Source organism: Bos mutus, chromosome 14 (assembly GCF_027580195.1).
Source record: "Bos mutus isolate GX-2022 chromosome 14, NWIPB_WYAK_1.1, whole genome shotgun sequence".
Lineage (NCBI taxonomy): Eukaryota > Metazoa > Chordata > Mammalia > Artiodactyla > Bovidae > Bos > Bos mutus.
Genome location: NC_091630.1, coordinates 76584968 through 76612888, shown reverse-complemented (window position 1 = coordinate 76612888; position 27921 = coordinate 76584968). Strand labels below are relative to the sequence as shown.

The 27921-nt window shown below is 41.8% G+C and overlaps 1 protein-coding gene across 1 annotated transcript in view; it reads right to left on the bottom strand.

The window, feature by feature from the left end:
• The window catches only part of TMEM71 (transmembrane protein 71), a 30325-nt gene extending 2922 nt beyond the window's left edge, over positions 1-27403 (bottom strand). Inside the window, 11 exon segments of the mRNA XM_070382768.1 lie at positions 147-204; positions 2399-2459; positions 2584-2645; positions 6831-6906; positions 11031-11216; positions 19698-19870; positions 21755-21923; positions 21926-21966; positions 24429-24489; positions 25917-25998; positions 26672-27403. Of these exon segments, the coding sequence (XP_070238869.1) occupies positions 147-204; positions 2399-2459; positions 2584-2645; positions 6831-6906; positions 11031-11216; positions 19698-19870; positions 21755-21923; positions 21926-21966; positions 24429-24489; positions 25917-25962 (933 nt within the window). The 5' untranslated portion in view covers positions 25963-25998; positions 26672-27403.
• Between the last annotated feature and the right edge of the window lie 518 nt (positions 27404-27921).

Sequence of the window (27921 nt, the reverse complement as noted above, 5' to 3'; positions counted from 1 at the left end):
ATTGGTTTCTGGATATGTTTATATGTAAGGAAGAGAGTTGCAAAATCTTTAATGTACAGGCTCAGAGCTCTTGGCTCTAAAGGAAGTACTTTAAGAAATGATGCAGCAAATACATTCAATGAATATTTATGGAGTACAGTACCTACTCTTTTCAAGGCATCAGATACGGAAATGAAGTCAATAGTCCTTGTTTTCAGATCTTGACTGCAAGAGTGTGTGGATATGAGGTCGGAAGGGTGGGAAACAGGGTAAAAAAAAACAGAGAGGGAAGGGGAGAAAAACAAGTTGAAGTGTGTATACAAGTAATCAAAGAAGTGATCTTGTTCCATAAATGAAACTATGGATGAGAATGTTTAAAATGGAAATATCATCCTGGTCTTGATATAATTTCTTTTAGGAGGAGCACAGAACAGTGGGCGATGTCCTTAAAGCAACAGATGACAACCCCTGCAGCTCAGACACTGGCTGATCCATCCATCCTTCCCTGCCCACCCTCCTCATCTCTCCTGGTCTGGCCAAACATCGCCCCAGGTAGTCCCACAGCCTCTGTGCTAACTCTACACTTGCACTCATTCACTTAAAAACACAACTTCACCTTGCCCTTCACAAGTCCTTCTAACTAGACTCAAATCTTGAGGCCTTGGCATCGTAACCCTGGCACTCAGCAACGGTGTCTGACCCTTGGCAGAGGCTCCGTAAACATCTGCTGAGCACCTAGCTCAGCGCAGAACACATTGTGAGTTCTAAATGAAGATAATGTCAGGTTAAGCAATGCCACTTTAGAAATCAAGGGATAAAGGTTTTTACAGACCATCTTTCCAAAACTTTCTTAGTTAATGTGCAAAGAAGTATCTGAAGAGGTGATTAAAAATAAAGAGCCCCTCCCCCACAAATTTGGATTCAGAAGTCTGGAATTGGAATCCATACAACTGGTTTCAAATAAACTACCCAGCTGATTCTAGAGCAGATGTCCCCAGTGCTGTGCTTTGAGAAACTCTGCCCTCATTACAGAGCTTTCTAATAAGATGACACTTGTTCTGATTAATTGTACATATTCATCTTGAAACCCAAAGAAAATGGATTTATACAATGTACACCATCTGACATTTCTGTGAGCTGGGTTACAAAACAACTCTGCCGTTGAGTCTTTTGTTCAGACATTATATGTTAGTCCAGTCCAGCCTGCACCAAAAGCTGAGCACCCATGCACATTGACAGTTAACCTTGTGTGAGGTGGGCCTGTGTGCAGCCCCATAGCTAGAAGGAGAAAATTGGGTATCTCAGGAAGGTTTTATTTTATTTTACTTCTTTTAAATTTTTGCCCATGCCATGTGGCATGTGAGATCTTAATTCCCCAACTGGACCGCCAGGTAAGTCCCTCTTAGGAAGATTTCAAACAAATGTCACTAATTTAATGAATTTGAGCCAATTCTGGGAGATAGTGGAGGACAGAGGAGCCCTGTGTGCTTCAGTCCATGGGATTGCAGAGAGTCAGACACAACTTAGTGACTGAACAGCAACAACATTAATTTTCAAGGGCTAAAGAATAAGGATTTCTCTGGTGACCTCAGGACCCAATTTTCTACCTATCAGGTTAGACAAAACTTAGCTCTACCAACGCCTGTCCCTAGAAACCTGGAATGCCAGGAAATGAAGGAAAACATTGCTCAGGGTGTCAGTAAATCAATATTGGCTGGAGTCCAAAACAAAATAAATCTTTGCTAAGCCCCGCTGTGATTTCAGAGTTAAATACAAGGATTTCATAAATAGGGCAACAGAGTGTCAAGAGCGAAGGCCAGTAAACTAATTTGAATTACAGACCTCAGCCTCCAAGCTCTGGGACTTTGCCTCTGAGAGCCATATTGAAATGAAGGTAATTAAGACAATCCGTCTTGCAAGGGGAGGGCGCTTTGGAGACTGTTTGAGATTCTGTGAGCGTCTCACCCAGACCCCAGTAACCTTTTGAAATATGCTGAACCATGCAGTCAGTATACAGGGGGATCGTTAAGTGGGTGAGAGATGGTGGAGAAATCAGTTTGTAACTGAGATCATTTCATGGGCAGTTTGCCAGCTCTTTAGGAAACTTTAAGATAAAGCCCTTTTAATATGAGGTATTTGTGAAGTACAGAGCTATATAATCTATAAAATCCCTTCAAAGACTATTTAAAAAAATTCAAAACTCATATTATTTCCTAAGTTTTGTTGCCTTAAAAATTAATTCTATCTATTTTGGTATAAATATTTAGGAGACAAGTTGGTAATAGAAATTATTCTTCAGGACAGAGTCAGGACTTTTCCTGCATGTAGTCATTGCCATCCGTTGCTCAGCAGAAAGCTTTCTCAGATGTCAGATTATGGTTATCTTTGTACAAACAAAGATAACACAAGAAATACTTACCAAGTGCCCGTGGTGGCTTTGAAATAGTTGGCAAGGCTGAAAAAGGATGACTTGACAACATCTTGGAGGAGAAAGAGAAAATATTTTTATTATTATTTTTTCAATTTTGAGAAAATATTTTTAAATGCCTCAAACTGGAATAAAATACGGGAATCAGAGCAGTGATGTGGGAAATGGTTACTTACAAGCAATGATTATCACCAAGGAACACGAGAAGACACTGGCTATGATTCCTCCCAGAAACCACCTGAAACAGCAGGATTGCTCAGGCTTAACAAACTGATTATATATTTCCAACACATGAGATGTTCTTTTAGACTCGCTATAGACGAATGAATTTAGGATATACTATAGAACGACAGTAATTGAAACAGTGCAGCATTGGCAAAAGGATAGAAATATAGCTGAATGGACAAGAATAGAAAGCCCAGAAATAGATACAAGTTAAGTGATTTTTTTTTAATGTTTAAAAATTGTATTTATCTATTTTTGGCTGTGTTGGGTCTTCATGGCCCTGTGGGTTTTTCTGTAGCTGTGACGAGTGGGGTCTGCTCTTCATCGTGGTTTGTGGGTTTCTCGGTGCTGTAGGTTTCTTGCTGTGGAGTGTGGGCTCTAGTGTGCAGGGGGGCTTTGGGAGTTGTGGCACATGGGCTCAAGAGTTGCGGTTCCTCGGCTCTAGAACACAGACTCGGTAGCTGTGGCTCAGGGGCTTAGTTGCTCCGAGGCATGTGGGACCTTCTTGGACCAGGGATGAAACTTGTGTTTCCTGCATTGGCAGGTGGCTCCTTTACCACCAAATCACCGGAAAAGCCCAAGTTAAGTGATTTTTAACACAAGTGCAAAAGCAATGCAATGGAGAAAGGAGACTCTTTTCAACAAATGCTGCCGAGTTGTTTGGACATGCAGAAGCATGAAACTCCACATAGACATCACACCTTAACATAAAACTCCACTCAAAATGAGTCATAGACCGAAATGTAAGCCACAAAAGTGTGAAACTTCTAGAAAAAAACAAAGGAGAGAATTTGTATGCTTAAGCTTTCATAACCTTGACAAATGAGGGTGTTACACTTTCAGGTTTTTGTCAATCTAATGGATGATGGTATCACGGAGTGGATTTTTTTCCTTTTAAAGAATAATATCTTCATAGTTTTGTGCTCAAAATATGAATATTGAAAGATATTACAAATAAGTACAAAGGCAAAAGGAAAATATCATGAAAAAAATCCCACCACCCTGAAGCATTATTAAAATCTGACAAATATCCTTTCAGACATCTCTTTATAGGCATTTTAAAAACTTCAAAAATTGAGCTTTCTACATATAAACTGCCAAAATCTCCAAACTCCAACACTGCTGACCTGCTACCAAAACATATGTGGGGAAACTTCAGGCACTCAAATTAAGGCTAAAATAATTCATCAAAGATTTTTAATTGCTGCCTGCCTATGCAAGAGAAATAGTTTAGAGTTTGAATTCAGGCAAATTAACTGCCTGCTTAAAAAAAAAAAATCAGTACAGGTGTACCTTGAAGATATTGCCGTTTCAAAGACCACTGAAATAAAGTGAATATCATAATAAAGCAAATCATGTGTATATTTTGGTTTCCCAGTGCATATAAAAATTATGTTTACACTATACTGTAAACTGTTAAGTATTCAATAACATTGTATCTTAAAAAAATGTATATACCTTAATCATTTTTTATGGAGAGACACTGCCTTTTATTTATTTATTTATTTTTCTAGATGAGTTTGTGTTTATTTATTTATTTATTTTACTTTATAATATTGTATTGGTTTTGCCATACATCAACATGAATCTGCCACGGGTGTACACGTGTTCCCAATCCTGAACCCCCCCTCCCTCTTCCCTCCCCATACCATCCCTCTGGGTCATTCCAGTGCACCAGTCCCAAGCTTCCTTATACCTTAATTTAAAAAGACTTTATTGCTGAAAAAAAAAATGAGCTTTAACAAATGTACATTAAAGCATATAAAGGCTTTTTAGTGTTATTTTTAAAACAAAAACCCTGTAATCACTCAAATCAAGAAATAAAATATTTCTAACACCTCATAATTTTTCCTGTATTGATCCTTCCTACTTTACCCTCCCAAATTAACTACTATGCCTACATCTATAGGAACTGATTGGTTTTGCCTTTTCTTGAATTTTTTGTGTATATACTTGTGTCTGTCATCTTTCACTTACATCATATTTCTGAGGTTCATCCATGCTATTGCCCATAGGAAGAGTGCTTTTTTGAAAAAAAAAAAAAACAAAATCACTTAACTAAACTTTTTACTTTAGAATAACTAGATACGCAGAGAAGTTGCAAAAAAATAATATAGGGGGTCCTCAAATATCCCTTATCCATCTTCCCCTGTCATTAGCATCTTGCAATACATGGTACCTTTGTCATAATCAAAAGGAACCAACACTGGTACCTCCCTAATAACTCAACTCCACACTTCATTTGAACTTTACGGCTTTTCCCTAATTGATCCATTTTCCAGCATCTTACATAGGATATCACATGAGATTTAGTCATATGTCTCCTTAGTTTGGGCTGTGACAATTTCTCAGACTCTCCACAGTTTTGATGACTTTGACAGTTTTGAGGAGTACTGGTCAGATAATGTGGAGTGTCCCTCAAGGTGGGTTTTTCCTGTGATTGGGATTCCCTGGTGGCTCAATGGGAAAGCATCCACCTGCAGTGCAGGAGACACAGGTTAGATATCTGGGTTGGGAAGATCCCCTGGAGAAGGGAATGGCAACTCACTCCAGAATTCTTGCCTGGAACATTACACGCATAGTGGAGCCTGGCAGGCTACAGTCCCTGGGGTCGAAAGGGTCAGACGTGACTTAGCTTCTAGACTACCACAACCTCCATGTTCAGACTGGGGTTTAGAAGACCCTAGAGGTGAAATGCCATTCTTACCATATCAAGGTAGTGTTTGTCAGGCTTCTCAACTGTCAAGTTTCCTTTTCCTCCTCTATCCAAACACTATTCTTTGGAATCAAGTTTCCAAAGGCAGTCAAGTTCTCCTCTTAAGGGGGAAGTTTCTACATAAATTAACCTAAGAGGAACATTCCATTAATAGTCCTGTGAAATAAAGAAAAGTCTCCATGATCAGCTAAGTTTGGGAAAAGCTAGGTTAAGCAAAGCTGAACAGGTTTCTTCACCATGTTATTTCACTGAGCCTTTATTATGCTAATGTACACCGTGATTTCCCCCAACTTGGGATATATAATACAGAATTCTGCAACATTATTTTTAACTACAGGACTGCCCCCCACCCCTTTTTGTTCATTTGGTCCCATTATAATCTAAAAATACTTTCCAAACCTCATAATTATCTGGGAAGCTGTTTTAAAGTATGGATTCTCACTAGATCTAAATTGGTATCTCCAGGGATGGGATCCAGGACTTCGTATTTAAAAATATAACTCTCCCAAGTGATGTGAGGCACTTGACCATCAAGAGGAAGGACTTGAGGAGAAGCAGCACGCACTAACCGGAGCGCAAGGACCACAAGACCCCAGGGTGTATCATTCATTCCCGTTTCATTGGTTCAACAAGTATCGATGAGGCCCTAGCACAATATCTCTGTTCTCAAGGGAACTTACAATCTTGTAGGGAGAGATAGAGCATTAACTTTTAAATCCGCAAACATAGACTAGGTCAGGTCATGATAAATGCTCTGGAGAAAAGCCAAGCGAGATGTGCGTGATAGAGAATGGTATTCTGTCTATATACGGTTGTCAGGGAAGGGCTCTCTGCCGATGTGACATTTGAACAGATAACCAGAAAGAAGTAAGGGCACAAGTTATTGTTTCTCCAGGGAAAAAAGACTGTAGTAGGCAGAATATATAGCAAGTGCAAAGGCCTTGAGGCCCAAGTGGGCTTAGCACAGAAGGGACTTGATGACTGCCCTGGAGACTTGGGTAAGAAAAGAATAGGAAGGACACGCTGGACAGAGGGTAGAACAGAAACATGCCTATAATCAGCCAAGAGCATTATGTCCTCTGAGATGCTGAGAAGACATTTTATGTGAGGTTATGAAAATATAATGGGAAAGATGGAGTCCCAGTGGGAACTCCAAGTGCCCTAGTGGGGATGTCATATGCCCTTGAACTCCATGTAGGGTGACTTAGATTATATCTGTAACAAGGGGTCACTGAGGATTTAAGCAAAGGATAATGCATGGTACAAATCCAATTTCTAGCAAGATCCACTGCCGTTGGTGTGTTTTGTGAGATAATGGGAAGAGGGAGGTAGTAGATAAAAAGCCAATGGACAGAAAAATGGACAAATCTTAACCGCAGAGCTACCTAAAATGCTTTGTGGAATAAGGCAAGGAAATCATCAATCAATTACAGCTTCATTAATTATGAAACACCACTGCATGAACATAAAAAGCTAAATTACCTTGCACAGGCAGAAATGATTAAGCATGCAGCAAGCAGAATTGCTTGAAAGGAGACCTCTCGTAACAAACCGGTTTCTAACAGGAAAAATAAAAAATAAATGAATTAGAAATCATTGTTGATTAAGTAGTCTTGGAACAACAAAATCATACTAAAACTTTTTTTTGATACACCAAAAAAAAAAATGTTTTTAAATGTGTGTCAGTTCAAGTAATTTGTCCTAAGTAATATGATTAAGAGCTTCCCTGGTGCTCAGCAGAAAAGAATCTGCGTACAATGTGGGAGCTGTAGGAGATGTAGGTTTGAACCCTGGTTCAGGAAGATCCCCTGGAGAAGGTCATGGCAACCCACTCCAATATTCTTGCCTGGAAAATCCCATGGACAGAGGAGCCTGGTGGGCTGCAGTCCACAGGGTCACAAAGAGTTGGACACCATTGAAGTGACATGGCACGGCATGGCAATAAGATCAAATTATCAAATGCTGTCTAGGGCCTTTCATTAGAAATTTTCTGAAAATTATCAGTTTTTCCCTAACACTTAAAACATAAGCGATTGTACTACATAGACAGTTTGGAGCTTGCCTTTTACCTCAGTGTTGGCAAAAGGCTTTGTAGACTTGATGCTAATGTCAGAAATCTAACTGGGATGATGATTATAATATTAAAGTCTAAATTTTGTAGAGTGCCTTATAACTCACAAAGAGGTTTCATACATCAGTTCATTTCATCACCATGACCAGACTGGGAGGCAGGAACCATGATCACAGTTCTGCAAATGAGAAGACCAAATTTCAAGTGATGAAATTCAACCAAGGTCACAGAGCTATGTGCTGCCAGAGCCAAGATTGAAAAACCACGTCCAGCCAGAACATCATGTTTTGTCCGAAATAGGGTGGGTAAAAGAATGGCAACTTGGCATACTGGGAGTCTCTAAAGGGCTAAACAAGAGAATAAATAGTCTGAACTATTTGTCCTTGCAAAACTCTTTGCTGTCTTAAAATACTTCAGCGCTACTGAGCCATGGTGGAAATGACTGCAAATCATCCAGCAGTTATAAAAAGGAAGAGTTAAACCAATTGTGACTCTGAGTCTTATTTTAACCGCCTAAAAGGAATCGGAGCTGCTTTAAGGATGACCACGTAAAGATCTAAAGGAAAATAGAACAGATCTCAGCTTCATTTTTGCCAAATGCTTCAAAAGCTCAATTTTGCAAGTTGTTTAAAACTTGTAAGGACTTTGAGCTCTGCATGTATTTATTTTTGCTATTTACGTTCTGAATTGAGATTGAGTCAGCTAACAAGAACCTGCTTAGTCCATAATATGGGTGAAACATTGAAGATGGGCAAATGCAAAATATAGCAGTTGTGAATGACATCACTGCACATATACAGTATTTCATATTAATATATACAGAGATTTAAATAAGTTATTGTGGGTTCAATCGAACACTCAACCATCTTTTAAAGTGTTTCTATTCTTAGCCTTCTCTGATTTCATGTGGAATTTGAAACATATTTTCTCCCAGAAATAAGTGTAGGTTGACAAACTGCAAAGATCCCTAGACTTGAATACTGAAGGAAGACTGGGTTTAAACTCAAGTTCTGTAAAGACATGCGTTGTGATTGTGGACAAGGTGGTCATTGCTTCATTCCATCAGTAGCCATTCACTTAGCATGAATTTTGGCTTGGCTCAAGTGTAAACTCCTTCAGGAAGTCTTGGATGTCTTCACCTCCCCCTTGGCCCTTAGCTGCTCTGTCTTTGAAATCCCATTATACCTCATGCATGTCTCCATCAACAAAGTTTCCACACTGAATTAAAATTATTGTTTTATTTCTCTATGTTTCCCCGTCAGACTATTGACAATAGCTGGCATCTATTTGCTGTTCTTCAGCAGCAGTGCCCATATTTTCCTTGAGAAGTCCCCTCTCCCTTCCTCCTAGTGTGTGGTTCCAGTGAACAGACTGATTTCCCTCCCAGCCTTTGATGCGCTCCAATCCACTTGGAGCTTCACATGCATGCATGTGTGCTATGTCACTCCAGTCATGTCCGACTCTTTGCAGCCCTATGGACCATAGATAGGCCTGCCAGGCTCCTCTGTCCACGGGATTCTCCAGGCAAGAATACTGGAGTGGGTTGCCATGCCCTCCTCCAGGGGATCTTCCCAACCCACGGATCTAATCCACATCTCTTACATCTCCTGCACTGGCAGGCAGGTTTTTTACCACTAGCATCACCTGGCAATCCCCTGGATCTTCATATACTTAGTGACAAAGGGATAGGTTTTGTTGTGTAATTGGGACCCTTCCAGAACCAAGGTAGCCAGCCCTCTTGTCCTAAGTCTAGAGTTTGTTTCTGCTGACTTTGACTGGGGGAAGTTGCAGGCACAGAGCCAGCAGAACTACCATGGAGTAATAAAGAGCATTTCAAAAAATAAAGTGGACAGAGGAAAAGAGACTTGAAGAGACTGACAGAGACCTGGAATCTTTGCCTGGAATGTTTATTAATATGAACCAATACATTCAATGACTGATCAATCCATTTTGAGTTGGGTTCTCCTCTGCCGGAACTCAAAAAACCCTGACTGATAAAATGATGCCAGGCACACTTATACCTTTAGCATATGGATCAGTACCTCAAACAATCTGCACACTCAAAACCTACATGAAGGAGATAAAACAGCATCATCTCCATCAGATGGAGACCTCATCCCCTCAGGGCTTTATAGCCAAGTGAAGCAAAGGAAGATGGCCCCAAGAGAGAGATACATGGTGCCGGGTGCTACAGCATCTTGGGGAAACCAAGTGCTACCTCCACCCACCAGCATGGGGCAGAGAAGGCCCCACAGAGGCAGTCTCCTCTAACAGGACCTTAAAGGAAGAGTAGGGGTCTTCCAGGCATATAGCCCGTGGGAGACATTCCAGACACAACAAAGAACTCGTGCAAAGGCTGACTTGGCCTACCGGAACTTGAGTATTCTATTCTGTAAAATGAAGACAGCTCATTTAACTGGCCCACCACTGTCTTGGAGCCCCTGTTCTGTGCCAGGCACTACATGGGCAGTTGGGATTCTACAGATGCCTGAGGTATGGTCACCATCATCCTGAAAGAGCTGACGGCCTGATGGAGGAGATACAAAAGTAAACATTCAAGAACAGTACAAGAAATGGGCAAGAGAGAGGGGAGTCCTGAGAGCTGGAGGAATACAAAAAGGGGTCACTGAAGATCTCTTCCCCAGAAAACAGGGTGGACTCCTTGGAGGAGGTGGGACATGAAACTGTCAGCTGGAAACTGTTTAAACAATAAACACTGCTGTCCCGGTCATCCTGACCCCTGGAAAGGGAATTAAAAAAATCCTCAAGACCTATCTAATAGCTGCAATGGGAACAAAATGAAGCAGGGCACGTTGGTCTTTGGGAGTAGAAGTGGTCAGTTAGATAAATATTCAGGATTTGAGGAAGGCGAAGAAAGAGAAGACATTATTTTTTCGTTTCACCTTCCATCTTAGGTAATCGTAACATCACATTTTTGGAGCGCTTAGTATACATGGCACATGATGCTAAGTGCTCGATGAGGATTATTTCAATCATTTATCGATACAGGGTGGGAATTATGATTATCTCCCTTTACAGATGAAAATGTGATGTTTTGGAGTGTTGGGTAAACTGAAGTGGGAACTGGGCTTTGAAACTTGGCAAGCTGGGGACAAGACAGCGCCTTGAGGCAACACTGTGCAAACCTGGTCCACCCGTATTAGCATAGAGATTAAGGGAGATGCTTGCTGAATTTATTTAAGATTTACTACTGACAGCAAGCATCAAGGCTTTGGTATCTTTTGACTTTCCTTGCCAGGGGCATATCATGAAAGAATGTTCTTTCTCCTGTTTATTTTCTTCTTCTAGCATATATCAAACACACAGCTAGATATGAAGACGATGATCACGGACAGCTATGTATGAGCACGACTCAGCTTTAGTCACACTTAGCATTTTCCCAAATGTCTTCAGGGTTTTTAAAAAACAAAGAAAACACCGCAAATCCAGTCCTTCTAGTACCTCTGAGATGACTCCTCCAGGTCAGTCACCTCCTCTGTGGATGCATCACCTGGCTGCAGGCTGATGCCAGCTCCTAAGGGGACATTAGTCACTTCCGGGCCCTGAAAGGAGGAATTATGTGGGTGCAGCAAAGGTTTAAAAAAACTCACTTGGATGATCCAACGCCTCTTCCTGGAAACGTTCAGAAGCCGTCCACTGGGACTGAGGAGACAAGCCGTAGGAGTTTTCTCTGGGTCTCTGAGAGGCAACAGGGCCAGAAAAGGAGGCTTTCACAGACTCTGCATTCAGCTTCTGTGACTCCCAGTCATCAGTCAGAGAACAGTCAAAATCACCTCCTGGAAGAGCAGAGGGGTTCAGTGTGTGTGTGTGTGTGTGTGTGTGTGTGTGTGTGTGTGTGTGTGTGCGTGATTTCCATGACTCTAATGATCATAGCAATAGTCTCAAGAAGCACAGAGAATTGGAACTGAATGAGCAGAAACATTTTTTTCTAACCTCTATTTCCATGGAGCATAAAGTGACGAAGGGGAAATGACAGCAGAGAGGAGAGCCAGAGGCAGCCCACGGGTGACTGAGCCCCCCAAGAAGGTGCCAAGCCCGAGACATTTGGGAAGGGGAGCCAGCATTGAGGGGAAGGCCAAAGCTTCATGGGCCTGGGGCAGGCAGATCTGTGGAGTCATTCAGCGCAGAATTATTGTATAACTGCATACGAGACACAGTTCGGGAGGCTGGGCGTCAGAAGTCAGAGTAGACAAGTGCTGTGTGCCATCCATGGCTGGGGAGGGACAGGCACACCGGATCACAGTTAGGAGGCAAAGAGGTCATCACTGCACGGAAACCTGGCAGAAGGTGTCCAGATGGAGCCTGGGAGGGAGTGTCTGAGTGCTTGAGCGGAAATCTGAAGGCCTAGGAGGAGGACTTGCAGAGAGACAGAAGGAAGAGCAAAGGCCAGGAAGAGACAGACAGAGGGCGAGGGGAGGGGGGAGGGGGAGAGGGAGGAGGGGGAGGAGGGGGAGGGGAAGAAAGAAGGGAAAGAAGAAAGAAAGACATCAGCCCCCGCACAGAATATGGTGGGCTCCCAGAAGAACAAGCCGTCCTATGTGGCCAGACAGGAGCCCCTGATCGTGGGCAGTCCTGGAAGATGGTTCTGGCTGGATTGCTAGTGCTGTGCTTAGTCGCTCAGTCATGTCCAATTCTTTGCAACCCCATGAACTGTAGCCTGCCAGGCTCTTCGGTCCATGGGATTCTCCAGGGAAGAATACTGGAGTGGGAAGCCTATCCCATCTCCAGAGGATCTTCCCAACTCAGGAATCAAACTGGAGTCTCCTGCATTGCAGGCAGATTCTTTATCAGCTGAGTTACTTGGGATTGCTCAATGGGGATCAAAATCATGAAGGGCCTCATGGGTCATGCTCACTCAGGAGCTCAGATTTATCCTGTGGGCAACTTGGAGGATGGGAGTACTGAGAGGTGCTTTGTGTGTTGAGGTGCTCACTCAGCGGTGTGAGTGGTGGAGAGAGTCCCAGCCCTGTTCTAGAAGCTGGGAGTGACTGAGGAGCTCCAAGAACTCTTGGGGTCTTCATATAGCAGTGCTTCTTAACCAGAAGTCATTTCTCTCCCCAGAGGACATCTGACAATGTCTGGAGTCATTTTGGATGGTCACAGCTTCAGCAGGGAAAAAGGGATAGGGTATCACTGGTATCTGAAGGAATAAAGCCCAGGGATGTTGTGATACCATATACACAGGACAGGCCTGGATACTGAAGCAATGAACTGATGCTTTTGGACATGGGAATTCCACCAACCCTGCAGGCTCCTTCCTACCCTCCCGCCCACAACTTGCTGCCTCTTGATAAAGCAGTCTGCAGAAGCATCTTTGCTGGTTGTCACAGAAAAAGGAAGTGGTAGGAAGTGAACCATGCCGAGCATCCAATAATGCCCAGACTGCAGAGGAGGTCCTGGACCTTGTTTACTGCAGCACTAATCACAATGGCTAAGACACGGAAAGAACCCATGTTCATCAATAGGCAAATGAATAAAGAAAATCCTGCCATTTGCATCATCACGGATGAACTAGGAGGTTCATCTAAGTGAAATAAGCCAGTCGTAGAAAGACAAATACCACATGATTACACTTATACACGAGGTATCTAAAATAGTCAAAATCAGAGAAGCAGAGAATAAAAGGGTGGCTGCTGGGGGAGAAGGGGCAGGGGGCTAAGGGGAATTGTTCAACAGATATAAGGTTTCAGTGATGCTAGATGAATAAGTTCTAGAGCTCTGCCACACATGTGGCTATAGATATCAATGTGGTATTTTATGTACTTCAAAATGTGTTGAGAAGGTAGATTTTTTTTTTTTTCTTAGCGTGCACACACACACACACACACACACACAGACACAAAAGACCAAAAAAAAAACCACCCAAAACTTAGTCACTCAGTCATGTCTGACTCTTTGCAACCCCATGGACTGTACTACTCTTACTCTGAATCTTGCAGTATTGGGGGGACGCTGGGCTCTGATATCTTGAGTAAAGATCATAGACAGCCAATGTTGACCTTAAAAACCTCCTGTAAATGTCCAATTGGCACAATCGTATAGAATGTGTGTGGTGTGGCATGTTAGTCGCTCAGTCATGTCTGACTCTTTGTGACCCCCTGGACTGTAGCCTTCTAGGCTCCTCAGTCCTTGGGATTCTCCAGGCAACAATACTGGAGTGGGTTGTCAATTCCTTCTCCAGGGGATCTTCCCCACCCAGAGATCAAATTCAGGTCTCCTGCTTTGCAATCGGATTCTTTACCATCTGAGCCACCAGGGAAGTTATTTATATATATATATATATATATATATATATATATATATATATCAACTATATCTCCATAAAGCTGTTTTTAAAAAAAAGAGAGGAAGCTATGTGGTCATATTCACATGGAAGTAAGAAGGAACTGGTACCTTTGTGGCTGATTATGTATTCAAGCGTGGCATTGAACTAAGATCTGGGGAGACGTGATGAGGATGTGACAACAGTAAAAATATTCCTGAGCTGTTGCCCAAAGCTACTCTGTTGAACTTATGCTTTGCTGCTGAGAGTTAGATGAGATAAAAATGTATCTCATGTAGAATTCTGGAAATATTGCACAGAAATTTCTAAAAGAAAATTCTAAAAGAAGAGATGGCATTAAAAAGAGAAAAAAAGATAAAAAAATTTTTACAGACAAAAGAGTCTTAACAAAAAATGATCAAGGAATTTTCATCTCTGAAAAGACATGGTTTTCCCCCAATTCACACTTCACTGACATTTTTTCCCCCTCTAACCTTAATAATAAATGAAAGGGGCTTTCCTGGGGGGCTCAGTAGTGAAGAATCCACCTGTCAATGCAGGAGACGCAGGTTTGATCCCTGACCCGGGACGATCCCACGCTCTGCAGAGCAACTAAGCCAGTGTGCCTCAACTATTGAGACTGTGCTCTGGAGTCCAGAAGCTGCAACTATGGAGCACACATGCCATAGCTGCTGAAGCCCTCATACTCTAGAGCCCGTGCTCCGAAACAAGACAAGTCACCACAGTGAGAAGCCCACGCACTGCCGCTAGGGTAGCCCCCAGCTTGCTGCAACTAGAGGAGAGCCCATGGGCAGCAACAAAGACACAGCACAGCCAAAATTAAATAGAAAACATGTTAAAAATAATAAATGAAAGAATCATCATGCAGTAAGTAAGTGAAAGTTGCTCAGCCACGTCTGATTCTGTGGGACCCTATGAATTGTAGCCCAGTAGGCTCCTCTGTCCATGGGATTCTCCAGGCAAGAATACTGGAGTGGGTTGCCATTTTTTCCCCAGAGGATCTTCCCAACCCAGGGATCAAACCTGAGTCTCCTGCACTGTAGGCAGGTTCTTCACCATCTGAGTTATGAAGGAAGCCCTGCATAATCCAGAGAACATATCAATAAATAATTCTTTGGGATTATATTTGAAGATATTAATTTTATTCTGTTTCTCTTGGTTTATTTAAATTGTGTGGTTGGCTTCTGATTTTTTTTTTTTTTTGGCTTCTGTTTTACAAGGATGAATCTAATTCTTTCGAGCAAGTTCCCTATCCTTACATACAAAATAGGCATTATCATTTGCTATAGAGGGAAACGCAAAGCCATGTACAGATGTTGCCATCAAAGACATTTATGGAGAAGGCACTAGATTAAGAGAAAACTGTAGACCTCAGACGGGGGTGCCTTGTCTGAGGTCATCGTGTCTTTCTTTCTTGGGACTGGCAGAAACAGAGCTGGAAGCCCTGATGAGTCCTCCCTGTCTAGATCCTGGATCCTCTATCAGTATGACTCATGGACTCTGAGGATGCAGTCCAAATTGCAGCATTGGATCTGGGCAGCCACGAAACATCAGAGCTAAAAGATGAATTGCAGCTAATGAGGAAAGGTGTCTGGATGCAGCTGTGGAAGGGGTGAGCTGAGGATAAACAAAATAGGCAACAACACCAACACCACAAAAAAAGCCCATTTTAGCCTGAAAAATTAAGGAAAAGAAAATCAGAGGAAGTAAGTTTTGATTGCATCCATTTCCCAGAGAGAAAACGGCAGAACAATTTAATTTTGAATTCTTCTCTCGAGTCTTCTAACTCGGCGATGTTTCCAGAGAAAAAGGATTTGCTGATAAAAGTCAGGGGGCTTTGGGTAAATCTGGAAAACAAGAAGTCTGGGGAAGATTTGATTACAGTTGACAGCAGAGATGAGCGCTTTCAAAGCCCCATGTGTACCCGGGTTGACTAATTACTGATTGGGGGTGGGGGTACTTGATTTTGTTATATTTAGAAGACATTCTGAAACCATGAGAGTTTTAACAAGATACCTCATGCACGTGCAGCACTGCTGCGGTCCAATTGCTTTCGGATTGTTTGGACATATTTTGAAGAGGCAGCAATGGGAAAAACAACATGTGAATTTCCAAATATGTGAAACTCTGCCTTTAGAGTGGTGATTCCCAAACTTTAAACATCCACGGATAGTTCACCTGATTTTTGCCACCTCCCAGGGCCTTCTTACAGAGAAGGCGATGGCACCCCACTCCAGTACTCTTGCCTGGAAAATCCCATGGACGGAGGAGCCTGATAGGCTGCAGTCCATGGGGTCGCTAAGAGTCGGACCTGACTGAGCGACTTCACTTTCACTTTTCACTTTCCTGCATTGGAGAAGGAAATGGCAACCCACTCCAGTGTTCTTGCCTGGAGAATCCCAGGGATGGGGGAGCCTGGTGGGCTGCCATCTGTGGGGTCGCACAGAGTTGGACACGACTGAAGCGACTTAGCAGCAGCAGCAGCAGCAGCAGCAGCAGAGCCTTCTTAACTCCTAGCCACTTCAAATTTTCTTAGACTGTTTCACCTTAGTCTTTTACTTTAAAGGAAACTTTATATCACTCATTTAAATGCCCTAAAGAAAAAGTAAATGTAAGAACAAGTACAATGAACATGAGACCTTATTTAATTTGCACTAAATACTTTTGTAGGGGAAAGCTCTGAGCCTGTTCTTTGTTAAAAGAGAGTAATGTAACTCCCAGTGGTTCGGGCTCTGTGCTCCCACTGCTGTGCAGCAGAGTTAATCAGCTATGTGTATACATATATTCCTTTTCTCTGAGCGATAAGAAAGCCTTCTTCAGTGATCAATGCAAAGAAATAGAGGAAAACAACAGAATGGGAAAGACTTGAGATCTCTTCAAGAAAATTAGAGATACCAAGGGAACATTTCATGCAAAGATGGGTTCAATAAAGGACAGAAATGGTATGGACCTAACAGAAGCAGAAGATATTAAGAAGAGGTGGCAAGAATACACAGAAGAACTATACAAAAAAGATCTTCACGACCCAGATAATCACGATGGTGTAATCACTCACCTAGAGCCAGACATCCTGGAATGTGAAGTCAAGTGGGCCTTAGAAAGCATCACTACAAACAAAGCTAGTGGAGGTGATGGAATTCCGGTTGAGGTATTTCAAATCCTGAAAGATGATGCTGTGAGAATGCTGCACTCAATATGCCAGCAAATTTGGAAAACTCAGCAGTGGCTACAGGACTGCAAAGGTCAGTTTTCATTCCAATCCCAAAGAAAGGCAATGTCAAAGAATGCTCAAACTACCGCACAATTGCACTCATCTCACACGCTAGTAAAGTAATGCTCACAATTCTCCAAGCCAGGCTTCAGCAATACGTGAACCGTGAACGTCCAGATGTTCAAGCTGGTTTTAGAAAAGGCAGAAGAACCAGAGATCAAATTGCCAACATCCGCTGGATCATAGAAAAAGCAAGAGAGTTCCAGAAAAACATCTATTTCTGCTTTGTTGACTATGCCAAAGCCTTTGACTGTGTGGATCACAATAAACTGTGGAAAATTCTGAAAGAGATGGGAATACCAGACCACCTGACCTGCCTCTTGAGAAACCTATATGCAGGTCAGGAAGCAACAGTTAGAACTGGACATGGAACAACAGACTGGTTCCAAATAGGAAAAGGAGTACGTCAAGGCTGTATACTGTCACCCTGCTTATTTAACTTCTATGCAGAGTACATCATGAGAAACACTGGGCTGGAAGAAGCACAAGCTAGAATCAAGATTGCCACGAGAAATATCAATAACCTCAGATATGCAGATGACACCACCATTATGGCAGAAAGTGAAGAGGAACTAAAAAGCCTCTTGATGAAAGTGAAAGAGAGTGAAAAAGTTGGCGTAAAGCTCAACGTTCAGAAAACTAAGATCATGGCATCTGGTCCCATCACTTCATGGGAAATAGTTGGGGAAACAGTGGAAACAGTGTCAGACTTTATTTTTGGGGGGCTCCAAAATCACTGCAGATGGTGACTGAAGCCATGAAATTAAAAGACGCTTACTCCTTGGAAGGAAAGTTATGTCCAACCTAGATAGCATCTTCAAAAGCAGAGACCTTACTTTGCCAACAAAGGTCCGTCTAGTCAAGGCTATGGTTTTTCCTGTGGTCATGTATGAATGTGAGAGTTGGACTATGAAGAAAGCTTAGCACCGAAGAATTGATGCTTTTGAACTGTGGTGTTGGAGAAGACTCCTGAGAGTCCCTTGGACTGCAAGGAGGGCCAACCAGTCCATTGTAAAGGAGATCAGCCCTGGGTGTTCTTTGGAAGGAATGATGCTAAAGCTGAAACTCCATACTTTGGCCACCTCATGCAAAGAGTTGACTCATTGGAAAAGACCCTGATGCTGTGAGGGATTGGGGGCAGGAGGAGAAGGGGACGACAGAGGATGAGATGGCTGGATGGCATTACCGACTTCATGGATCTGAGTTTGAGTGAACTCTGGGAGTTGATGATGGACAGGGAGGCCTGGTGTGCTGCGATTCATGGGGTCGCAAAGAGTCGGACATGACCAAGTGACTGAACTGAGCTGAACTGAGCCTTCCTCTCACCTTCCCACTGCCCCCATCTAGATCATCACAGGGCAGCAAGCTGAGCCCCTTGTGTAACACAGCAGCTTCCTCCTAGCCATTCCCATTTTCTTCAGTCCATTGCCACTCTTTAATATGCTGTGTAAAATGGTTTTTGTCTGTATTCATTTTCTGAACTGGGTCTTCAGAAAATCATTTTAAGTTTATCTTACTTTTCTTTTTCCCTTTTCTGATTAGTGCTTTCTGGGTCCTATCCAAAAAAAAAATCTGCTTGGTAAAGGTTGTGATGATAGTCTCCTAAGTTTTCTTCAAGAAGATTTATAGACCCTGTTTTTGCAGTTAGGTCTAATATCCACCCCAAATTGGGTTTTGTATATGGTGTGAGTTAGTATTAAAAATACTTGTATGTGTATGTAAGTACACATACAAGTACATTTATTATATTTCTTGATTAAATAAAAATATATAACCATAAAAAAGATGTGCTTTGAGTTCCTATCACTATATTTATATATGTATCTACACATACATATTTAGATGTATTAATATCATATAATGTGTACTATATAATATGTATACCCACTCCAGTGTTCTTGCCTGGAGAATCCCAGGGACGGGGGAGCCTGATGGGCTGCCGTCTATGGGGTCACACAGAGTCGGACACGACTGAAGTGACTTAGCAGCAGCAGCAGCATATAATATGTATATATTATATATCTAATTATGCATATAGCATAAATTTCGATAGGAGTATGTATATGTGTTACACTATGTATACATATCGGAGAAGGCGATGGCACCCCACTCCAGTACTCTTGCCTGGAAAATCCCATGGGCGGAGGAGCCTGGTAGGCTGCAGTCCATGGGGTCGCTAAGAGTCGGACCTGACTGAGCGACTTCACTTTCACTTTTTACTTTCCTGCATTGGAGAAGGAAATGGCAACCCACTCCAGTGTTCTTGCCTGGAGAATCCCAGGGACAGGGGAGCCTGGTGGGCTGCCGTCTGTGGGGTCATACAGAGTTGGACACGACTGAAGCGACTTAGCAGCAGCAGCAGCAGCATGTATACATATCTTATTTTTAAAATGAGGAAATTGAGACTTAGCAAAGTTAAGTAACTATCACAGTGTGCCCAAACTAGGACTTGAATTCTGATTCCAGTAACCTTTGTCTATCCATGTCCTGTACAGAAAAGATCCATTGGAGACATGCAGATATGTTCCAGGTATTATTGGCTTAATAATTTGCATATTTAAATTAGGTTATTTTGCATGAGATGCAGATGAATACATTTGGATCACATGAGTAGTGTGGAGAGGACTTCAGGTGATTATTTAAAAGTTGCTACTGCCCATTTGGAAATGCTACCTCACCATGGAAAAAAGAGGTTCAACTCACCATTTTCTTTGCAGTGGTTTGTTTCCAGCCTCCTGACCCCCTCCAACCAGACATCCTCACTGGGGGAGGAGTCAACATCATCAAAGATACTTCCACGCAGCCAGGATTCAGAGGCACTGAGGTTGAAGAGAGAAGAAAAAGAACGGCGGATTCTCCTTTTCTTTCTAAATATTCTGGAGAGAAATGAAAGTAGTAAGGTGAATAACAAGTAGCAGTCAACTCACGGGCAAAGCAGAGAATTCAGTGAAAGCAGACACATGGGACCCGTGTCTGTCGCCCAGGTCCATGAAGCGCATTTCTTTTTTTTCCTCCATTAATTCCAGAGAAGTTTCTTAGATTCCTGTATGTGCCAGGCGTTTGCATCAATGTCAAGGATATTGAGATAAAAGACAAAACCTTGGGTCGAAAGACAAAAGTAATGCAGATATAGCAAACACTTTCATTGACCTCATCCTGTGTTTGGTGTCTTTCTTAGTGATTTATGCCCAGTAACTCACATTATCCTTGGAACAGCCTCACAGGTAGGTACTACTGCTACCCCATATCTCACATCAGGAAACTGAGGCACAAAGAAGTTAAATAACTTGTCTGAAGTCTTACAGCTAGTAGCTGACACAGCTGGGATGCACACCCAGGCAGTCTGGCTCCATCGTTTCTGCCCTTGGTGAGTGCTGTGTGCACGTGTGTTCTGGCAGTGTCAACTAGGGCTGCTTTGAGAGCACCAGGAGAGGTATTGCTAATCTGGAGACAAGGAAGACTTTCTGGGGTAAACAAACAAACAGTCTCATATTGAGTCATGCTAGGAACTGAGGCAGGAAAGGTAAAAAGAGGGCCAATAATAACCTTGACTATTATGTGAAGGAGTTAGAATTTAACATAAAGGGCTCTGAAGTATGGCAAGGAGAAGCAGATGGTGGTGACCTGATTGGGTTTGCATTTCCAAAGATTTTGGTTCTCCATGTGTCCCCACTCCCCACAATCCAACAATCCATCCTCTACCTTATAAGCAGTGTTATCTTGCTAAGGATGAATCTGACAGTTTGTCAAGGGCTCCTGTCAATCTACAGAATAAAGCCCAGATTCCTCAGGCTGGAACGTAACCCCCTCCATCCAGCCCTGCTTCTGGGTTTAGTCTCCTCTCGTGGAGAGCAGTCTTTCCACCGTAAACTGTGTTTCTTCCAAACGACTTGCCATTCCTCACACTGTATCAGGGTCTCTTAGGCCTCCATACCTGTACCCTCTCTCAGGTAGTCCTCTTTTCTACATCCCTCTTAATTAACATCCAATCAACCGTCTTCATCTCAAGGAAGCTCGTTTTAATTTATCCCGCCAAAGAAAATGGGCCTCTTCCTTCTCCTTCTCCCCTCCATCCAGGCTTCTATCCCAGCACTTCTATTGCTTCATTACTTTTTAAAAAAAACTAGTTCATTCTTTTAATTGATTTTTTTTATTTTTGGTTGTGCGGGGTCTTCAGTGCTGTGCGGGCTTTTCTCTAGTTGCTGTGCAAGGGCTTCTCATGGTGGTGGGTTCTCTTGTTTCAGAGCATGGCCTCTAGGGCCTGTAGGCTCAGGAGTTGCAGCTCCCAGGCTCTAAAGCACAGGCTTAATAGTTGTGGCACCTGAACTTAGTTGCATGTGGAATCTCCTGGGATCAGATATCAAACCCATGTCTCCTGCATTTGCAGGCTGATGCTTTACCACTGAGCCACCAGGGAAGCCCATCTTCATTACTTTAAACACCAGCCCCCCCCAAAAAAAGGTTTTTTTTTTTAATCACACGTTACAGCATGCAAGATCTTAGTTCCCTGGCCAGAGATCAAACCTGCACCCTCTGCCATGGAAGCGGGGAGTCTTAACCACTGGACCATCAGGGACATCCCAGTTCATAACTTTTGTTCGTTTTCATGAGTCAGCCACCCCTGCTTCTTATGAGCCCGTGTACTTCCATGATCTGGAGCAGAAATAGGCTGCTTATACACAATGTTCAATGAACCAGTGAATGAATAATTGACAGATGGGTTGGAATGCAGATCCTTTGACCTAACCTCCTCTACTTACCTGACTAAGTTCTCCTTGTAGAGAACCCTGGTCTGGGAGGGGCTCAGGGTTATGTTTCCATCTTCGTCGCAGAGAAAACTGTCTTCTGTCCAGATGTAGTAGCCGTTGGTGAGAAGTCTGGGACTTCGTCGACAGGTGAATGGGGAGTCCATCAGGGGATCTCCGGAGTGGCCTCAAAGGGACTGTCACCATTGAGGAAATCACAGACAGAGCTACAGGGGGATGATTAAGCCCTTTCAGCCTGTATCCGGGTTCATCCAGCCACACATAAACCACACATGTAGTCACCATGAAGGAAAACCACCTCTTTGCCTTCCTGATGACCAACTACTTCTGCACTTCTGATGGTGTCTCTTTTAATCTTCTGAGCTTCATCTCTTCACCTGTGAGACCACTGAACTACAGCACGTTTAGTGCTTCTTCCTGTTTTAAACACTTTGATGAAAACTTAGGGTGAATTGGTTTCTTTGAGATATGATGCCCCCTCCACCCCGTCCTTGACATGGTCCATTTTCTTGGATGTAAGAAATTGCAAAACAGCCTACCTGGGATGCTGGAAGCTCCAAGCATCTTTCACTCCCCACCCTTTCTTTGAAGAGCCCTCCAACTGCTACATCCTTACTCTTGTCACTGTAGTAGGGGAATTGCAACTACACAGACCAGACACTAATGAGTTATAGGAGAACATGCAGTCAAAGAGATCTTTTGGGAGATTTCTCTGTGGTCCAGTGGTTAAGAATCTGCTTTGCAAAAGAGAAAAAAAAATCTGCCTTGTGAGGCAAGGGGTATGGGTTCCATCCCTGGTTGGGGAACTAAGATCCCACATGCTACACAGAGCAACTAAGCATGCGTGCTGCAATAGAGAGTCTGACCACCACAAGGAAAGATCTGGCAGCTGCGACTAAGACCTGATGCAGCCAAATAAATACACAAATATTTTTTAAAGAGTTTTTTGTGTTTTTTTTTTTTTTGGCTTTTGCCAATTTCCCTCAAATCAGCTGCATACGTGATCACACAGTTACCTTCCCTGATCTGCTATCCAGGGAAGTCCTCTACTTGGTCAGGCTCATCTGTAACTGCCTTAGGTTTGAAAAACAATCACATGCCTATATGGTTGAAATGCAACCTTGTGCCTCACCCTTTACTGAAATTCTGAAAAAAATTTTAAGTTTAAAGCTTATTTATGTTATATGTAAGATAGATAACCAAAAATCTGTGTACTATAGTACACAGATAGTGTACTGTGTAATATACTGAGCAATATATATATTGTAATAACCTCTAAGGGAAAAAATCTGAAAAAGAATATATATATATATATTCTGAATATTCACTCTGAATATACACATATCTATATATTCAAAATATATATAACTCAATCACTTTCTTGTACATCTGAAATTATCACAACATTGTAAATCAACTATACGTCAATAAAAAAATTTAAAAACTTAGAAAAATAACTGGTGCCATCAAAGAAAAAAGACTACTCACACTTACATGCACTAAAGTTAGCAAAACACTATTTTAAATGGATGTTATTTATGGAAAACTTACTATGAGCTTGGCCCCTACTTCACACTTTATCTGCTTTTCACAAACCTCCCTAAAAGTTAAAGATTGGTATCTTCATAGTACAGCAGGAAAAAAAAAAAAGAGAGAGAGAGATGGAGAATGGTAAATATATCAGGTATTTGACACATCTAGTAAGTGTCAGAGTTAAGATTTTGAATCTGGGTTTATCTGATTCTAAGGCATGCGCTCTTTCCATAAAAGCTGCTTGTTCCTCTGGCTGATTCATTTGATTGTAGCAGGAGGCCCGAAATTTATAAGAGGGGGCGGGTTCTAATATCACTGCATGATTCCTTTATACTACTGGCATGATTCACAAAATGTTAAAGGAAACATCAACTGATGCCTGTGTAAGGAATAAAAGACAGAGAGACCAGGGAAAAAAGAAAAGCAAAGGAAGGAAAAGATAGAGACTTCTTTGCAGAACTTGAACAAAATGGCAGATTCAGCATGTCTTCATGGAACATGATATTTGGCTGGCTTGTGCTTTGGTATAGACTCTCATGGCTCTTATAAAATAAGGCAGTAAAAGTATATTTAAGAGAATATCAATTTAAGAGAAAAAGTAACAATACATCAGTATTTGGTATGCACCAAACAAGAGCAATTCACATTTGCCCACACACTCCTCTTCCTTCCAATCTCCATTGTTAGGTTAGGCAAGTTTTCAGTTCATATGTGCATGAGACTGGAAATATATTTCCATATCAAAATTGGATGAAAGCTAAAACCAGTATATATATATATTGGTTGCACCACATGGTTTGTGGAATCTTAGTTCCCTGACCAGGGATTGAACCCAAGGCCATGGCAGTGAGAGCACAGTGTCCTAACCACTAAACTGAGAGGGAATTTCCAGTATTTTAAAGTATTTATTTGTTTACTTATTTATTTGGCTGTGCCAAGTCTTAGTTGCCATATGCAGGATCTTTCAGCTGTGGCATATGGTATCTACTTCCCCTACCACGGATGTAACCCGGGCCCCCTGCATTGGGAGCACAGAGTCTTAGCTACTGGATCACCAAGTCAAGAATACAACAAAATAATGCATACAGAAAAAAAAATCTGACTGATGTTTCACAAGAGAGGTCCCCTAGAATACCTTGGGAGAATGCATGGGGGAGACGGCTCTACAGCATACTCTTTCTCCGACTGGGAAGAATCTGCATAAACAAATGAGAGAGAAATACAAATTTATCACACTGCATCAACATGCATGATTGCACACAGTGGAGGGTGTGACTAGCTGATGTCCCAGCCTCGGCAGATTTCAACAGGTGCAACCCTCCAGTGACTCATGACTAACATAACTTGTTCTCAGGACTCTACGGGAGCAAGACCTAATCCAGGGGTTTCTATATTCTGTCTCATCTCTCCTTCAACACTCCTTGAGAGACTCCTTAGTTTGGACGAGGCAATAATAAACCAGGCTTCCCTTGTGACTCAGCGGTAAAGAATCCACCTGCCAATGCAGGAAACTCAGGGTTCAGTCCCTGGGTTGAGAAGATCCCCTGGAGAAGGAAATGATAACCCACTCCAGTATTCTTGCCTGGAAAATCTCAGGGACAGAGGAGCCTGGGGGGCTACAGGCCATGAGGTTGCAGAGTCAGACATGACTTACCAACTGAACAACAACAAAAATAATAAACCATTAGCATCAAACTGACCCATGAAAAGGAGGAAGAAAACATCTTGTGGGAAGCTGTCGAAAACCCAAATCAATTACCCAATGTGCTGTTTCGTTTAGCTTACTCATTTGAGGAATTCAATCATCTGCCTAGATTCTCTCTCATTAGTGCATCTGAAGGCACTTCTATTACAAAATAACGAGCAGAAGACATTGTTGGAGGAAAAAAATGTCTGTTTTCTAGAAATGATTTTCCAGTGTATGACACCTGTGAACATTCTTAATTTTTTAAAAAGATTGTGCATTCATTCATTCCGGTTTAACCAAAGGTCTGGCAACAGATTTCAGTTGGGAAAAGTTGCAGTTGATTAATATTCTAAATGCTATTGCAGCATTTTATATTGTATAGAAATGGTGTGAATACTTGTGATAGACAGCCTCAGTGAAACTTGGTTCCATTACTGATAATTAATATCTAAGACAAAGAAAGGAGCTTAGACTTTCAGACTGAGTTGGCTGATTTGAAGGAGAAAATTGTAGGTGTGTGAAGGAAGGTTAGAAGCAGGGTTTGGGGAAAAAACAAATGACAAGAGGAAGGAAGAAATTTGAAACCACTACCGTTTTAACAACGCCCATATTTTCTGTAAGTAGCTATCAAAATCATTCAGTATTTTTTTATAGACAAACCGTTTTGCATCTTAATAGTAGCTGATAAACAATCTTTCACGTTTATGCACAGGCATCTAAAAAAGTGATTTTTTTTCCTACTAAAAGGAAAAATACCACATTTCTCTCAAGGAAAGAAATGAAGTCAAAATCATTGCCAAAGTGAACGCTGGCATTTAAGAAGCACAAGCTACTGACAGATGGTTAATGGTATGAGTATCAGCAAAATCAAAGCAGGGAAATTGCTAAAAGGAATCTAATCGTTCAAAAGATAATTGCGTAGAGCAGTTCTCTTACATTTACTTGCTACTGGTGTTGACATCAGTTGAGATATTTGGTACATCTTGGGACGGCTGCTTGTTCAAACTTCACAGATTTTCTGCACAAGACATTAAAAAAAAAGGTGGATTATGTATTAAAAATAGAAAGATGATGCCAAAACAGATGGCATCTACTCATTGCACTAGTCAGATTTGTTTACTGAAAGAATACAGAGATAAATGGAAATGAAGGCAGAGTTGAAGGACCACTGAGTTTGTGTCTGCCTCGATGATTTTATATTTCATTTTCCATTGTCTCAGTGCATCTAAATCATCTTTTTCTGTAAATAAAGATAACATTTTATTTGGGAAAGCAAAACTTACAAAGGTTGACTTGTATTCAAAATAAAATAACGAAAATTAATTATTTGGTCAAGAAATCCGAAAAAAAAAAAAAGATTGGTTTTAGAATTCTCTAAATAGATGTATTTGTATTTTTATCATCCACCACACTTCAACCTCATTATCAAGTTCAAACAATGCTAGAAGATTGGGGACCGTCTTTTGCCTAACACCTCAAACCACTGACAGGTAGCTACAGAGAGGGCTGGTGGTCTTTATCATTACTATCAGCCTGGACATTTCCAAGTAGCATAAGAAGCATTGCACTAAAAATAGTATATTGCTGGGCAGATTTCAAAACTCACCTTTTATGAACATATAATTTACTTTCTCAGTTACAAATTAAACACATATACAAGTGTGTATATTATGTAAACTTTCATCACTTACCACTCATCGCATGGATCTGCTTTCCACTGATCATTCAATTTTGTATACATTATTATCCTAGCAGCAGAGTAAGGTAAGACAAAATTCTTCTCTGATTCATCATCTCTATTCACATTTTTTTCAAATGTGGTAACTACTAATGGATTGTTTCTGTAGCTGTCACACAATTAAAACAAACCCGAATAATTCTATATATTCAAATTGATTCTTTCAATAAACTAGACACAAAACCTGCCAGATAATATAGATCCTGCCTTATAGGGACCTTAAGAGAAATCAGGAGAACTTTCTGCCATCCCCTGAAAGATCTCTAAATCAAAGCATACGCATAGATTTCAATGGTTTGGAATATAAAATAATACTGTTTGCTCTACAATACTGTACAATGTCACTAGTCCTTTCCATTTTTGTTCAGCCCAAGTTACCCTATGTTAATTTCCCCCAATCATCAAGTTCAATTTTAAGCCAACAAGTTGCACAGCAGAAAGTAAGGTCTTACTGCTACATCTTATTAATGGAAATACAACAGGCTACGGTTAGCTAACAGTTAATCAAATCTTAGTAACATTGAAAAAGACTTCCGGTGCAGCTCTAAGACTTTTCAAGAAAACAGACCCTATCTATCAGTTCTACGAAAGCAACTCCTCTGTCCTGTAAAGCAATTTGCCCATGCGTCCGTCCATCTTCCTTCCAAAGAAAGTTCCCAACCTCTTCTTCTAATTGATAAATGAAAAATAGTTACTGAAATATGATGCTTCCTGTGGTTGAGAGTCAGCAGAGAGATCCAGGACTTAGCAGGTCTTCAGCTGAAAATAATGCCAGCATATCAACAGGTGCAGAAGTCTCTTAAGAAAGAGAAACCCCGTCTTTCCCTCCTCCTAATAGATAGCTGCACACATCTCCCTGTGCAGGCTTTTGCAGGGAACTTTTGTCTTCAGTAGCCACTTGTTCTTTTGGCTGTTTCCGAGAATAGAAGGGCATGTAGTTCTCTGGAAAGCAGCCTACAACTGCTCTTGTTTTCTTTTAAAAACAGCCTGCGTAACCAGAGGCTGAGAGGCACAATGAGGTCACACTTCCTGTGCAACTCACATCAGTGGCGCTCACGCTGAGGAACATGGTGAAGATTAAAGTGGTCTCCTAGACCGGCAGTGGGGGATGAATCAGACCAGCTGGACGCATCACAGGCACACCAGGGATGCTCTTCTGCACCAACTCATCACCCCAGCTGCAAGAAAAAAAGAAAAACTTTC